We start from the raw sequence: 17,054 nt of genomic DNA on the forward strand, positions 1-17,054 counted from the left end.
ATGAGCCAAACTCGAGGCCTGGCAAACTTTTATGGTAACAAATTACGGATAACTAATTAACTTTTTAAAGTAATTTCAAATTAATTTCAATATTTTAAAACATTATAAAAAATTACGTAATGTTTTAAAAATTAAACATTCGTTAGGTCATCGATATTTAGTAATGACTTTACCAACACTAACAAACGATGTTTCTAATATTAAATGATGGGGTGACAAATATTAAAGTTGATGTATACTAATCATTGTCCATAGAGCTATAATTGATCAAATGAACTATTTTTAGCCAAATTAAGTCATAAATTTGTTAAGCTAAACTGCGTCAATTTGGATATTCAAAACTCTATAAATGACTTGAGAATAAAAATCCGCTTTGGTAATTGTCCTCATCATAATCACTTAACGTTAGTGAACCAAGCAGATGTCTATTTTTCAAAACATTAAGTAGTTATTTAGAATGTTTTAAAAAATCAGAACAATTTTAAAATCACCTTCAAAATTTGAGTAATTATTCAAATTTAACCCTTATTATAAATATAATTTGTGGGTCCATTCACTGTCAATTAATCAACGTGTGATGCAATAATTGGAAGAAAAAAAACCGACGACTCGATAGAATGGCAGCAGCTAACAGAGGTCTCTGTTTTTCGTGTGCAAAATTGAATGCCATAAGATAATTGAGAGGGTCGTTGGACGCTAATGTGATACATGAGGAAAGCATTCAGCTTCCGATAACAAGATATCAATCGGCGTGGACACTCACTGATCCAATTCAAGTAACAAGCTCTAGTGGGTTGGTTAAAATCCGATTTGTTGACTCAATTTTCAGCACAAACACTAAAGGGTCTCTCAGATTTCTTGGATTGGATCCGCTCGATTGCTCGGTTTCGGATTCGGGTGAGTTTCTTCTTCTTCTGCTCCTTCGATTCTTGCAACTTGTATACAATCTTTACTTAAAGACCTTAGCTTTAATACGATTTCTCGAACTAGTTGAACTGTTACAGAAAACCATGCTCTTGCTTTTCATTCTTTCACCAAACATTCAAAATCGTGAGCTAATGATCGTATTTTTCAGGATGTTAGTTTCGATCAATCATGGGTTTTTTGTGTTGTATGTGAATTGTCAGTGGTTTTAGAAGATTCAGATGAAATGCTTGATTGTCTTGTGAAATCAAGATTTATGTTTTGTTGGAATTTTCGAGCTTTAGAGGTATAGTGGTAGCAAAATTGCAATTTGAACTAAAATCTTATGATGAATTGAAAATTTAGAAAAAGGTATCTCAGTAATCATGAATTTGTCTGGTTTACTTGAATTAATCATGAATAGTTGAACCAATTGTAGAATCTGAGGATCATTTAATTTCTTTTGGGCAGATTTCAACCTTGGGTTCCATCCGACTGCTGAATAATGGATTTTAGAACAATGGATCGCGGTCAGTTGACCCTGCTAGGATCCGCAGGCTGTGTGATGCTTACGGTGCATTTCACATTACAGTTATTGTCGCAACATCTCTTTTACTGGAAGAACCCGAAGGAGCAGAAGGCGATAATAATTATCATTCTTATGGCTCCTTTATACGCTGCTGACTCGTTTGTGGGTTTATTGGATATTAAGGGAAGCAAAACGTTTTTCATGTTTTTGGACTCTATTAAGGAATGTTACGAGGCTCTGGTGAGTGCCTTCAACTTTGTTATGGTTTTCGTTATTGTCAACTGTCTCATATGGCTTGCACGATTGCTAACTTCTCGTGTTCCTATTTCCAGGTGATTGCTAAGTTCTTGGCTCTTATGTATAGTTACCTGAAGATATCCATAAGCAAAAATATTGTGCCAGATGAAATCAAAGGAAGAGAAATTCACCACTCGTTTCCCATGACTCTTTTTCAGGTACGAGGTAGTTTTATGCTGTTTCAGTTTCCATTGCAATGGATGTGTAAGCATAATTCATTGTATATGTTGAATCTATCATATAATAACAGATACAATGTGGCTCTACAAACTGCAGCCTCGCACCGTTCGGCTAAACCACCAGACCCTGAAGCTACTCAAATATTGGACGTGGCAGTTTGTCATCATACGCCCAGTTTGTTCAGTTTTGATGATAACTCTACAAGCACTGGGGCTGTACCCCAGTTGGTTGAGCTGGACTTTCACTTTAATTCTTAACCTTTCGGTTTCTCTAGCATTGTACTCTCTAGTGGTGTTTTACCATGTGTTTGCAAAGGAATTGGCACCGCATTCACCCCTTGCAAAGTTCCTGTGCATCAAGGGAATTGTCTTCTTCGTCTTTTGGCAGGTACAGCTCGTCTGTTCTTTTGCATGCCCAATTCTTATATGTTAGCTTTAGAGAAAATGCAACCAAGGATATAGAACACAAACAAATCAACAAAGATACCGAGTAAAAGGATTTGAGATCCGTCTATAGAATATCCTAGCTATTAGTATTATCTATTGTGGTTGGTTTTGGTCTTTTGAACATGAAAATTATTTTAGTTGTTCTGAACTGCTCGCCTTATTTGATAGAATTACTATGTAAGAGTGATTATTTGCAAATTACAACTTTGATTTGACATTTTCTGGTTCTATACTTGGAAGCAAAAACATGTAAGAAACTGGGAACTTCTTGTAACTGAACCACACATTCACTTATCAGCTCGTTCTATTTGGAACCACACTCGTTCTATTGGAACCAGATTTTGGTTAAACGCCACCTGAAAATTGTTTTAAGACCAATTATTGACTTAATCTATAAACTCTTCATTGTGCCATTCGTTAACAAACGAGGCTTTGATCCAATTGCAGGGAGTGGTCATTGACATATTAGCTGCTGTGGGCATCATTCGATCTCACCATTTCTGGTTAGATGTGGAGCACGTCGAGGAAGCTATTCAGAATGTCTTGATATGTCTGGAGATGGTTGTGTTTTCTGTCCTCCAGCAGTATGCGTACCACGTTGCGCCTTACAGCGGAGACGTAGAAAAGAAGATGTTAAACAAGAAGAGGGAGTGATTCGAAGCCTTCTCTCATGTACGTGAATGCGATTTTCCTCTTTCATGTATCAATAGTTTTACCTCTCACTCTCTCCTTCTTTGAAGATGAGGTGTTCAACTAGTTCATGTCATGTATTTCTTACAATATATTTCTCAAAGATAATATAATTATATTTTATGTGTTTATTGGTTTTCATAATTGAATGATTTAAAATATTTTGTTGGTGTTGGTACAACAAAAACCATAGGACCAAATTAATATTACAGCCATCAATCATAATGCGCCTGTTAGCTAGCAAGCCAGCGAGAGAATTTTCAGGAGGCCGGGAACACGGTCTTGTACATCAAGTGTAATAATACACTCGGTTGAAATATTTTTTTTTTTTTAAGTTTCCAACCAATTGTATTACTACACTCGGTGTACCGGGCTGTGTCCTCAGCACACATGATAAATATTTCCAAGTCAGCGAGGAGACTACTCATGCCATAAAAGTCATTCTCATCAGCGCACATATTCATTATCAGTGCATAATTTTCCCTAATATAGTAATTAATTGCAAGTCATCCCCTTCTTGCTTATGGAAACTTAGTATTACCTTGCTCATTGCTTTGGATTTTTATTGAATCCAAGTAATTTAAAGGAATACTTTGTTTATGAGTTGTGTCAAGATGTGTAGGATGTTATGTAGTCGAACAGTAAGTACATGAATAATCGATTAAATATCTAATTTACATTTTCGGTAACATAACATGTCAGACCAAGAAAATATGAATATTATTGGTTTTATTTCCTCAATGATTACAAAAAAAAAGTTGGGGTAATTACGAGGTAGAGTTTGCACTCGGACTCGAAGCGGCAGATTATTTTGTTTTAGTTTTCTTGATCGACTGAGGCGGAAGAGACAGGGTTGGGACTAAATGAAGAGGGACTAAATACTTGTTTGGTTGTTTGCTCGGTAAGCCAGACAGTAGACAGAGATAAAGCCAAACGAACGAAATGACAGAGGACGGCGCCGTCGAAGGCCAACAAGGCAACAACAAGACCAACAACAAGGCATTGCCACCTTCCAAAGTCCAACACCAACACACACAACATCTTCAACAAAGCAAAGCAAAAGCGCAGATAACCCATTTTCTCATTTCCAGAATCCCAAACCAAGACCCAACCTTTTTTAGAGAGAGAGAGAGAGAGAGAGAGAGAGAGTTTGGATAATTGGGTGCCAGCAGCAACATGAACCAGAAGGCTATAGCGTTTCTAAAGAGCTTAATTCCAAACACAGAAAGGTCTCTCTCTCCTTCGCTCTCTCTCTCTCTCTCTCTCTCTCTCTCTCTCTCTCTTCATTTTTTCACTCTTAGTGATATCAAGTTATGTAATTTTCTGTATTATTTGGTTCAAAGATATGATTTTTTTTTTTTTTTTCTTTTTAATGTTCTTGTTTTTGGAAGGATGAAGTTTTTGGCTTTGTTGGTTTTGAGTTTTGAGCTGAGCATGAACCAACATATATCAGTTCGTATGCTCCAAGTTGGCTAAGGCATAATACCTTGAAATCTTAGGCCTTGTTTGGATTTAATGATTAGATTGGTTTGGTCTCATCTGGGTTTTTTGTATGTAGATATTGGAGGGTCTTCTAAAACTACAAGAGAACAGAGAATGCGCAGACTGCAAAACCAAGTACGTGTCTTGTAACGAACTATAGACACAGTAATTTTTTTTTCATTGAAGCGTAAGCAACACGATAGGTTGAGTTGCGAAGATCAAGGGGTAGAAACTGACTAATGCAGGCTATTTAGATTTAATACTGTATTTTTGTAGAGGATTATTCCGTCGTTAGCATCTTATATGGATGGTTAACTTCTTGTAGTGCTGCCTGTTTTTGGTGCAGAGCTCCGCGATGGGCTAGCGTGAATCTTGGTATCTTCATATGCATGCAATGTTCAGGGATCCACAAGAGTCTTGGGGTACATGTATCAAAGGTATAATTTTCGGTTATGCAAAAACTTCAAGTTCATTTCTGCGTTATGCTATTGAGTTTCGGTTCTATTTTCTCCTGCATTATTCTGATGATTTGGATGCTTTTGTAGGTGAGATCTGCCAATTTGGATACATGGCTTCCGGAGCAGGTTGCATTTATCCAATGTAAGTACCACTGCTGTTTTACCGTCTTCTTTTCATTCTGGTGGGAATCGAGTTTTGAATGATGATACAAGTACTGAAATTCATTTTGGTTCATTTTGCTGCTAGCAATGGGAAACGATAAGGCGAACAGGTATTGGGAAGCAGAGTTGCCTCCTAAGTATGACAGAGTTGGAATTGAGAATTTCATTCGAGCAAAGTATGACTTCGTTTTTTTCTTGGTTTAGATTGTCGAGTAATTGTATGATGTAGTACTAGTTATTCATTATTGGTTTATTTTGGGCTTAGTTGTTTGGGTGCTTGTGTTCTCCATAGGTATGAACACAAAAAATGGGTTCCTAGAGATCGAAAAGTAAAATCACCTCCGAGGGTGAGTGAGGAGAAGACTTCCATTTGTAGAGCGAGACCTGCAACTAGTTGTCAGCATGTCCATGTGAAAAAGATGGAACGGTTTTCTGAGGAGCAGAGAGGTTCTTGTACACTCAGTACAAGTTACAGGATGACGCAGCGGGTAAATTTTATTCGGTTATTTCCCTCTCGGTTGATAACTGATACAAATCATGCTGCTTCTTGTTTTAGTATCTGTATTGGTTCCTTTTTTCTGTTGATGAAAGTAAGCTTGATGGTCTTGATGGACAGATCAGTCGTGATCCAAAACCACAAGAACTTGCGCAGAAACCAAAACCACAAGAACTTGATCAGAAACCTAAACCCCAAGAACTTGCACTGAAACCAAAACCAGTAGTCTTCAAGGTTGAACCAGTAAGTGAGGTGGGTAGTGTAAGGCCCGTTTCAGTACCAGTTAAAGTGGATTATGCTACTGATCTGTTCAATTTGCTCTCCATGGAGGATGATATAGAAAATGACTCGGTGGTATCTGCCAGTACGAATACATTGGCTGGTAACCATGTTATGTTTCTTTTATTTATCATCGTGAGAGAAACTGTTGCTTGATTATGTTGTGTTCCATGGATGAAAATTTCCAAATCAATTACATCTTGCAAGTTTGGCTTAGGCATTACCGCTAACCTCGTACCTCCTTAACATGCAGCAGTTGAAACAAAATTGACAGAAGAGAAAAGTAATAGACCAAAATCATCTGAAAGCAAGATTCAACCAAACTTTGGTCTCAAGGATTTATTTATAGATCCAACCCCAGTCACTCAACCCTTTTCAATGAAAACTCAGACTGACGTGCAGAATGACATTATGAACTTATTTGAGAAGGTATACGTTGCAAAGTTGTTTAGAATGCCGTTTCTAACTTTTGATTCCGTGTTGTGGTAGAATTTGGTCTGCCGATGAACCATGTAGGTTTACATTTCTCTAACAAATTTAATATTGGATTTTGGGCAGTCCAGTATGGCTTCTCCATTCTCTGTGCATCAACAGCAACTTGCAATGTCATCCCAACAACAGGCATTACTCATGGCTACTGCGGCGAAATCTAGTGGATCCCATACCATTACTGCAAACATACAACCTGCCTCCCATTCTATTCAGCACTTACCCACCCGAAATGGGCAAAACATTGGTCGCCAAGTTCCTGGAAGCCTGGTACCTGTTCATCCACAACATTATACTCAGGTTGTGCTTAGGACAAAGCTTGCACCTAGTGTTTTCCATTTGATGTTCCATCTCTTATCTTGTCATTGCTTTCCTTGCACCAGATTGGAAACAGCTATCATACATGGCTGGTAGGGAATACAGTTCCTTTCCAAACATCAAGGTACAGATTATATATCAATTCGACATGATCATGTTCAATTTGCCCTATACTATAATATACGCCGGTATCTGAAAGACTGCTCAGATATTTTTTAGAAAATAGAAAGTGAAGAAAATTGGTTAACCATGTGAATTTTTTGTGAAACTTTTCTGTTGCAGCATGTACATGACAAGGCCAGTAACTCCAGTTAATGGTGTCACTAACATCAGAGCTAACGGATTTTCATCAGCGTCACCAATATCTTCCATCCCTTCAACTAAGTCAGGAAGGGATTTTGATTTCTCATCATTAACTCAAGGATTGTTTACCAAAAGGTGAGCAGGTTCTCCTGCAGCGGGTAGAATGATCCACTTCAATCATTCATCAGTACAGAAGGAAAGAAATTGATGGAAAATAGTTGGGACAATAGTATTTTAGTTGATTCCTTCCTAAGATGTTGATTTCAATTGTATCGGCAGGCTTTGTCTCAATAAAATTGGGTTCGTATTGCTTGGCATGAATTCACCTTCTTTTAGTTGCTTCTTGTAGTTAGGCCTTTTCGCCTTTGTTAAATGACGAAGGCTAGAATGTAAAAAAGTTCAATTAATGCAACAGGCTTGTAGCTTAAGTGTTTAAACGTGTTTATCTTAGCACGCGAGGCCATGTTTATTCCCTTCCCTTTTATATAAGCCAAGATTGATTATATAGGATTCGTATTCATATTCAATTTTAAGTTCTATACGGTGGGTTTAGTTCAATTTCTTCTTTGCTTTTCTAACTTTTTAGTTTCCGATTCTAATAGGTAGTGTCGATATATAATGACTTAGCTTTGTGTAACCACAAAACCAACGGAAGCTATTACTACATCTGCAATACATACACCACGCAATGGGTTGCTCTTCCTCCATTGGAATTCAAACGGAGGCCAGTGGGAGTAGATTTCATCTGTGATCCGTATACGAAGATGACAAAAATTTAGAACAAGACGCTACTAGTTGTAGTAACGCTGAATATTGGTGCAACCAGTGGCTAGTAATGCCAATGTTTTTGATAAATGTCGCTTCATTAAAGTTGTCCACGAGCATCCAGATGAATCAGATTACTCTAGACGCTTATGTATGCGCCGAGGCTGTTCGTGCCTTACAGATGGGGTCAATGGGAGTCGCATTCATATTTGGGAGTTGAAGGGAGAGATTGAGGAAGGAAACTTTTGCTTGATATATAACGTTTCCTTGTCCCCAATGCTTGATGAATTTGGTCTTCGTCACTTGCACCGTGTTACAACTAAACTGCTGCATTTGCAACATTCGTACAGAAACGGTTTTTACCAAGCACGATTTGAAGGATGAAGACTTTCGTGCGTTCCCGTTTGTCCCCCCACGGTGGCCGACACCACGTCTAGAATATCCACCATGCATGCTTCCACTGCAAGCAGATTAAGCAAGCTCAGACCAGAAGACCAGAACTCCTGAAGTATGAAGCTGTGCTATGTTCATATCATGTTATTCTTCTTATGATGACACGAAAATAGATTTGTGATAGTTTTGTTCGCAAAAATAATTAAAGTTAAATTGACCTACAACCAACAATTTTTGTGACAAGTTCTATTGTTAAGTTTTCGCTAGAACTTATATGTGGCTTCATTAAGGGCTAGTTTGGAGTTGCTATGCTTTTTTTTTAAATTGTTTCTGCTGTGTTGTGTGAATAAGTAGCTGTGAAAAAAATCATGTAAGTGTTTGGTAAACTATAGTGCTAAAAGTACTTTCACCAAAAAAAAAAAAAGATGGGGGCACGATTGTGAATATGAAAGTTTCATTAATTGGTATTGTTCACCTACCTTCAATTTCTCAGAAGCGTTTTGTGGAGCCGCTTCTGCTTCTGTTGTTTTGGACTCATGATTTTGAAAAGAAAAAAAATACTTTTCTTTTCATCCCAAACACAATTAAGGCCCCAACTTTTTTAAGAATGTGCTTTTAAAAAAAAATTAAGCAACACCAAACCACCCCTAAGAAAAACGCTATAACCCCTTTAAAAACCATCTTACTATTTACTGAGAAAGATTCATACTATGTGATAAACACTTTTTTTGAAAATTTGATCATATGTCTAATGACTAATGAGCCCCATAGGCCGTACATTAAAGGACGGCTAATATGATCCATTAATGCATTCTATCTCTCATCTCGCATGAGTTTGACCCGAGCTATACGGTGGAGTTATCCAATTACGGATATAGAGAATATACTGATGCAACCATGAAGATTCTGTAAACTGTGATGGAGGAAATTTACAAATGGCTGACACTCAAGAAATGGACGGTGTAAACGGTAAACTGTTCATCAGTAACGACTTTGGACCAAAGACTTTGACTCGGAATCCTCGTACGTTACCAAATCTCCTTCCATCTCTTGCAGTTGCCCAATCAGCGGCACACTCCCACCCTCTGAGTCTCTGACCACCGCCCACGATACCCTATCCAATATTTTTAGTGGAGGATGAAAATACACTGGCGTACCAAGGGAACAAAGTTTTAGCCAATATTATCACCTCCAAATTATGTAATCGTTTGTTTAAAAATGTTTTTAAAATGATTAAAAACGTTTTTGTTAAAGATGTTTTTGGAAACAAGTCTAGTAAAAGTGCAAGTAAATCAAAAAATCACTTAAAAGTATTTTCTAGAAGAAACACATAATTGGTGTTTTTTATGACAGTACTTCAAGTGTTTTGAAACCCAAAAACATTTTTTCTAAAAACTGTTTCAGTCATTTTAAAAACATTTTCAAACGAATGCTAATACTCTTGAATTTTTATTAAGTATAGTGTGGGTTAAAGCAGGTATATATTGTTCCTTTGCACCTAAATTTAAATATTGTACGTGGTACATTTTATAGTTATAATATTTTTGTATTTAAATAATAATAATAATAATAATAAATAAATAAACTAATTTGTTACTTGATTAACGAGGTAAGGTATCGAAGATTTCTTACTAGTAGACTAGTAGACACACACGCATGAGACAATGACCTGTTTCGATCGCATGCAACTCTCAATCGGCGATCGGGAGTAGTTTCTTGGATGGACTGGTAGCTTTGGAAGGAGGCAGTAGCCAACCATGCATCTTTATGATTAATTTAATTAACTACCTTCATTATCCTTAATTTATTTATTTAACTAATTTAATCTAACAATGACTAGCACAATCCCATAATCTGGCAATGGCCCCTCTGCACTTTCTAGGCAAAGTGTGACTCGAGTCCACCGTTCGTTCGGAGATTATAAATAATCAAGGACAAACTAAATTTTGCACTCTTATATGTTTGTTTAATTTTAAATTCATAAGTCTTTTAACTTTTTTAATTTTATACAACGACTCACAATTTTGTAACAATATCATAAAATCGTTACAAAATTTGTTAAATTGATCGTTAAGTGATACCATGTATTAACATTTAACAACCGTTAAGTATCCCCAAATTTACCAAAAAATTATCCCCTTAAACTGGGGTCCACACTTTTTCCATATCGTATGCATGTAATTAATTATGGTGCATATGCATGACGTCTACAGTCTACACCATTTTTTCTTTCATTGAGAAATATAATATATATATATGTATATACATATTATATGCATGCAGTTGGGGGCAGTTGGATAAAGTTTAGGTGGAAAAAAGATGAACGCGCGTGGTTAAGTTTACGCTTCACACATAGAAGTTGGCCATTTGGTGAAATCGTATGCATGCAAAGATTTTGCAATCCGGACAATTATTTCAGGACCACAAAAAAAGGTGCATTGCGAAAAAAATGCTGTCAATTATTTCAGGTCCGCAAAGATTAAGACCAACAGATTTCCCTGAAATCAAGGGACCACAGACCAATTGACTTATCCTCTGTCTATCCATATATGCAGCTTAATTGACAAGTTAACTGTCGTATATTTATTTATCAACTATATTTGTGTGACGTATATATTAACTACCTCTCAAGTCTCAACGAACAATAAACTGCCATTTGGGTCAAGGTTTGTCCCATTTGTTTCTGTTATCCGTTTTTCCATGGATAGTCGGTTTGGCTGTATAAAGTAGAAAGCAACCCACCAAACCATGCAAAATGTTATCTCAAGTCTTGCTCGTCGACAACAACTTCACAAGCATATATCATAATACGCAGTTTCTATCCCATTAGGTTAAGTATGTTCCCTCCATTCAAAGTCAGTACTCGAGTCTCGATCACTTTCATCATCTGGGACCAGACAAATAAACCTACTGATCAGTGCTATCTGAGCACACACGCATGCACCATCTCTCTGTCCCTCTTTGTTTCGCTGGTAATTGTATATTAACTGCCAATTTTTCTTACCTAATCTAATGGACCGATCATGCATATGTATACATCTTATAATGCCTTAAGATTTCCAAGGTTTAACCAAGGCTTAGCTCAGGAACTCAGTACTCGTCGTATTTGGTTTGGTATTGCTACTGCACATGACTTTAAAAGTCATGATGATATTACTGAGGAACATCTTTATCAAAATATCTTTCCTTCTCATTTCGGACAATTGGCAATAATTTTTTTCTATCATTGGTGCATGATCCTTTACATGTAAGACTTATACTCATGTAATTTGGGATCCTCATTTTGGTACAATACATATACACACTATATTTTTACATAGAAGTTTTTAGCCATAAGATTAATGTAGTCTTTGAAGTAGCTAAATTATTCACAGTACTCTAAAAGGAACTACACAGAAAAATATTCGGACATTGGGTTACAGCTAGTTATCCATAAAAAGGGAAGCTATTGAGTATTGACAACTTGCATGACATATTGCCACACCCAGGAAAATTTTTATGAGTATCAAAACTACAAATTATGTAACGTATAATTTCACATATTATAATAAAAATAAAAGACATGGTCAATAATAAAATACAAATCCACGTATTAATATTTAAGTAGAATAACATCACATCACCCCCGGATACATAAAAAAATTTGCTGATAAAAGAACGACCTATTTCATGGGTCTTCGGAGGAGTTTCCTGGATAGTCTGGTAGCTCTAGAAGGAGGCAGCCAACCATGCATCTTTATCAATTAACTACCTTATCCTCCATTTATTTAATTTCTTTTGCAATTAATTAATTTTTGAGAGCGACTAGTTATATTTCCATACCATTATATGCACTTTTTCTACGCAAAAGAACACTAATTAATAATTAAAGATGCAATTAGTCTACTATTCGTTCACATTTCACACTGGCCGGTGGACATAAATTTGGAGATTACATGGAGAAACTGTGTCAATTGAGAGATTTATGAGTTTAGCAATGATAACATTGATCCGTGGTGTTATGTACTAATTCACATGTATGCATAAAATTCACATGAGCGCATAAAAATGTTGATATATTATAACATTTGTTATAGAATTTAATGGTTTATGTGATCATCAACAGCTGCACTGAAAAATTATCTCATGTCGATTCCTTTTATTGGGGTGCACGCATTATCCACAGTATATGTCTGTACTATACACAACCTCGATACATATGGACGGTTTAATGGATTGCATGAATGTGACGTCTACAGTCTACATTTTTTTGGGAGTATTTTTTAGGCTTTTTACTTGTCAAGGACTGTAGTTGGCCATTTGGTGAAATCGCATGCATGAAGATTTTTTCTTTGCAATTTGGGTGATTTGAGGTCCACAAAAAAGTAGTGTCACGATTAATACTAGAAGTTCACCTGAAACTAAAGCACACCGACCACCAATTGACTGACCTTCTGTTTCTCTATATATATATATATATATATATATATGGATCGCTTAACTGACAAGCTAACTTCCAACTTCCGTATATATATATGGATCGCTTAACTAACAAGCTAACTTCCAACTTCCATATTTAATTACCATGTAATTACCTGTCATTTGACGTCGAAAATACTAATTACGTCTCAGCGAACAATTGACTAATCTTTTGCTTGCCCATTTGTTTATCTGTTAATTTATCTGCAGTAATCTAATTTCGGTTATCCTTTTTTCACTGATGGTCGGTTGGGAATTATGGTAGTATCATTACAAATGCTATATATGGGCCAAATTGAACGCTAAATGTGGATATTATTATTTATATTTGAGCAATATTGATCTTCTTCAACACTTCAAATATTTGTCAGTCGTCAAATGTCTACACAGACTACCCATATCTTCAAACATATCGGGTCAGTCCTCAGATGTCTACACAAAATAACGATATATCACTAGTACAAAAAAGGCTTTGCACGACGCAGGACCTTCGTAGCGCAAAGTCAAAAAACGTCGTGCAAAAATTAGCCCAACGGATGTTCGTCGCGCATTCACCGTTGCGCCAAGTGCGTGAAAGCAGGGTTTGCGCGACGCAGAAGTGATCTACGTTGCGCAAAACCACTTTGCGCGACGAATGTCCTGCGTCGCGCAAAACAACTTTGCGCAACCTAGGTCCTGTGTCGCGCAAAACAACTTTGCGCAACTAAGAACCTGGGTCGCGCAAAGTGGTTTTGCGCAACGCAGATCACTTCTTCGTCGCGCAAACCCTTTTTTTTTTTTTTTTTGGCCAAAGAATTTTTTTTATTTAATTTTTAATAAATATTGTAATGAAATTCTAAACAATAATTATTAAACCAAGAAAAAGTATTTAATTATAAAATATATAAAAATGTACACACAAGATGTCCAAACACAAAAAAACAACTACTAGTCTTCTAGGATACATCATGCTACTGGGTATCAGCTGGGTGAAGTGGCTGGGAAGTTGAAGGTGGAGCAACATCACGTGTTGGCATCGGGATCTGGAGGCCGGACATCGCTAAGGCTTGTACAATCATACTCATCCTCTCGCCCTGGGCCTTAATGTACTCGCCCTGGGCCGCAAGCTGACATTTTAGGGTTGTCACTTCCTCCTTCAAGGCATTGACCTCTCCTGTGGACGATCTGGAAGAGGAGGCACCCGTCTCACGAACCCCCGCCTTCCCCATACATCGAACAATCTTGCCATAACGACGACCCAACTTCTGATCCAAGACCTCAGTCACGATCTGAATATCTGCATCCTCGGGTACATTGACGTCCTCGATCGGGGTCTCCGGGGGAAGCTGCGATGTTGCTTCTTGGAGAACAGCAGTGGACTTTTCCACCATAACATCCTGTATTAATAAAGAAAAAACATATAATGTTTAATAACAAAATATAAATAATATTTGAACGATTCGTAAAAATAAGAATAATAAGAATTACATATACTTACATGAATCTCCTTAGCGGTCTCATTGCCGGGTCGAACGTAAACGTCATTGAACAAGTCAATCTGTGGGAACTTAGAACCCTCCTTAAAAAAAAAATCATTAAGTAAATTTTATTAGTCAATAATAAAAAATAAAATGTATAAAATTTAAAAATTAATATACTTTTACCTGACGTCGTGCCTCAAGCCTATACGAAAAGGGCTTTGAACCGGAATGGTGGAGAAGTGTCTTTGAGTCCCGAGCTTTCTTGCCAGCAATAGATTTCTTCTGTTAAACATACAATATAAATGTTAGTGCGATTATTTGAATGAAATTATTAAAAAAAAACTTAAAAAAAAATAACAAAAACAGTAAATTATTATTAAAGTATTATGTACATACCACAAATTTTGGATCCATAAAATGTTTACAGAGCCATTCCCAATCCTCTGGCCGGTCCTTCAACTCGTTTGGGCAACCTTCTAGGCGAGCAATCTCCGGATCATCCCATAGCTGAAAATGCGTGTGAAAAGCGCTCTTCCAATCTTTGTACCGGTTTGCTAAGGTCCCCTCTAAGTAGGCACTAACCTCAGGGGATAAGTCCTTAACATCAAAATTGACCTACAAATATGAAAAATAATAAAATAATATTAAGAAATTTAATAATATTAAGATAATATACTTTGGTTTATAATATTTGTAAACAAAATTTTTTAAAAAAATGATAAGGGCTAAAAATTATTTTACTAACCGACAACTTGTCTCGCACCAGTTTCTTCGTCTCCTCGGGAATTTGTGCCCAAGACTCCCACCGCATAGGACAACAATTCCGAATAACATAACCACAGCTAGTAACAACGCTGCTATGCTGCTGTGAGGTAGCCGCTCCACGATGTTGCGAGTCATATGCAATCTTGATCAAGGAGGCGGACATACGTACAACATGTGCCTCCTTTAGCATTCGATTAGGCCCCCTGGTGTTTTTTTTAGCTGCCCAAAAAAACTTAAATGGTAAAAAGCTTAAATTTGTACAGAAAATTGGGCAAAACCTCACCTAATAGTATATCATTTCCCAAAACCTTAAAAGAGTAATTCACAACCCGCAACACATTTTCACAATCCAACAAATTTTCACAATCATAAAATAATAGTTTTAAAATAGAAAAAAAATTACAACGTAGTGAGAATTAGAAAAAAAACTACCTGGTTGGGAGGCCCCACCATCGACTCCGGAGGAGGAGGAAGCGTGATCACCAGGCTCCAACTCGCGGCGGCGACGGTGAGGCCGCCTTGCATTGAGAGGTTGAACCAACACTGATGATGTTGATGATACGGGCACCTGAGACGCCGTAGGAGTAGCCTCAGTAAGGGGTGTAGGCTCCCCAATCACGCCTGGAGCAGTAGATGCTGATAATGTGGGAGGCGCATTGGTCACGCTCCGACGACGAGTGATCAAATGCGACAAAGGAATCATGCATGCTCCAATTTGATATAATTGATTCAACTTTTGGTATCCAACATTCTGAAAACCTATCAATGGAAGATAAATTTTCTAGTGCTTAAAGTGATTTTTAAAAGTCAAATCCTTCTTCATAAATCTGCAAAGAAGCAAAGAGAATGAAAAGAGTGAATAAGCATGTTTCTACAAATTAAAGTCGATTGCAAGAGGGAAATCAAAACTAAAGAGTGAATTAAATACTGAAAAGAGGGAAAACAAAACTAAAGAGAGGAAAAATCGTAAAAACCAAAGAAAAAGATGGAGAAATAAAACCTTGAGGTCCTGAAAAAAATCATTGTCTTCTTCCTTTGTGCAAGGGGGATCGATAGTGGAGAGGAAGTTCGGGAGAAGAAAGTGAGGAGGGAAAGAGGGAAAGAGGGAAAGAAGGAAAGAAAAAGGGAAAGAGGGAAAGAAAAAGGGAAAAAGGGAAAAAGGAAAGAGGTTTATACGGGAGGGAAAAAGGGAAAGAAAGAGGGAAAAAGGGAAGAGGGAAAGAAAGAGGGAAAAAGGGAAGAGGGAAAGAGGTTTATACGGGAGGGAAAGAGGGAAAGAAAGAGGGAAAAAGGGAAGAGGGAAATAAAGAGGGAAAGAGGGAAAACCTAGTTACAGGGAAACAGGAAAACTGGGGTTTTCACGGGAAGGAGGGAAATGATGGACGGCATAAAAAAAAAGAGGTAGCAATGATGATGTTGGGAAGCAATGATGAAGGTAAAGAAAAAAAAAAATAGGTGGATTTAGTTAAACATGTGGAACTAATTTCTTTTTAGTTAGAGGTGAATTTGAAGCCATGGAAGAGTTATAATAAGTTTTTGTTGTATAATTAAATTTCAAGAGTCCGAATCACTTAATCTACAGGCTGTAGAAGAAGAGACATGAAGATGATATCTTTCCGAATTGGAGTCCTCTGGCACGTTGTTTTCAAAGAACCGACAGAGTTTCCATGGATTTTAATCATGGCATATCCTAATCATGCTAATGGATTTGCATGGCTTATGCTTAACCAAGTGTCAATCCGCTTTTCTTTTGCACTTATTTTTCTAAGTTGTAAAGTATATATTAATTATTCTGTCATTGTTAAAGAATCACAATTTAAATTATTAAATAAGAGTGGTATATGTTGATTAAGCTGTAGAGTCCGTCAATGTGCTATAAATAAAGTTGATTAATTAGGTTTAGGATAAACCTTGACTTGACGAGATTCCATGAAAAAAGCATGTGCATTAAAAAAAAAATAAAAAAAAAAAAATTAAAAGAATGTAACTTTCACAAAGGTTGTTTGCTTGAAGCCCCACTACGTGGCAAAACTCTTGGAGCGGAAGGCATCAGAGCAGAAGGCATTGAAGCGGAAGGCATTGAAGCGGAAGGCATCGGAGCGGAAGGCATCGGATATAGAGCATTCGAGGCCTCAATACTTGGACAAATGCTGGATGACCCAGGAAAAAGGTGCCTCTGGA

General features: G+C 37.1%; 3 protein-coding genes across 3 annotated transcripts; 2 read left to right on the forward strand and 1 right to left on the reverse strand.

Annotated features, from left to right (window-relative positions):
- The first annotated feature begins 637 nt into the window (after positions 1–637).
- Positions 638–3,176, forward strand: LOC137728972 (uncharacterized). The gene is made up of 5 exons (XM_068467789.1): positions 638–897; positions 1,375–1,672; positions 1,765–1,887; positions 2,006–2,296; positions 2,803–3,176. Exons 2-5 carry the CDS (start codon positions 1,409–1,411, stop codon positions 3,007–3,009), a joined length of 885 nt encoding a protein of 294 aa, XP_068323890.1. The 5' UTR covers positions 638–897; positions 1,375–1,408; the 3' UTR covers positions 3,010–3,176.
- An 811-nt stretch (positions 3,177–3,987) lies between these two features.
- LOC137728572 (ADP-ribosylation factor GTPase-activating protein AGD5-like) lies at positions 3,988–7,559 on the forward strand. Its single transcript, XM_068467322.1, has 11 exons — positions 3,988–4,062; positions 4,604–4,662; positions 4,874–4,964; positions 5,073–5,127; positions 5,233–5,323; positions 5,440–5,635; positions 5,764–6,033; positions 6,175–6,351; positions 6,481–6,681; positions 6,795–6,853; positions 7,012–7,559. The coding sequence occupies exons 1-11, from the start codon at positions 3,988–3,990 to the stop codon at positions 7,169–7,171; spliced, it is 1,434 nt and encodes a 477-aa protein (XP_068323423.1). The 3' UTR covers positions 7,172–7,559.
- Positions 7,560–13,598: 6,039 nt separating this feature from the next.
- LOC137728573 (uncharacterized) lies at positions 13,599–14,522 on the reverse strand. Its single transcript, XM_068467323.1, has 4 exons — positions 14,505–14,522; positions 14,292–14,390; positions 14,126–14,206; positions 13,599–14,024 (listed from the first exon to the last, which is right to left on the reverse strand). The coding sequence occupies exons 1-4, from the start codon at positions 14,520–14,522 to the stop codon at positions 13,599–13,601; spliced, it is 624 nt and encodes a 207-aa protein (XP_068323424.1).
- Between the last annotated feature and the right edge of the window lie 2,532 nt (positions 14,523–17,054).

This window comes from Pyrus communis, chromosome 3, assembly GCF_963583255.1.
Source record: "Pyrus communis chromosome 3, drPyrComm1.1, whole genome shotgun sequence".
NCBI lineage: Eukaryota > Viridiplantae > Streptophyta > Magnoliopsida > Rosales > Rosaceae > Pyrus > Pyrus communis.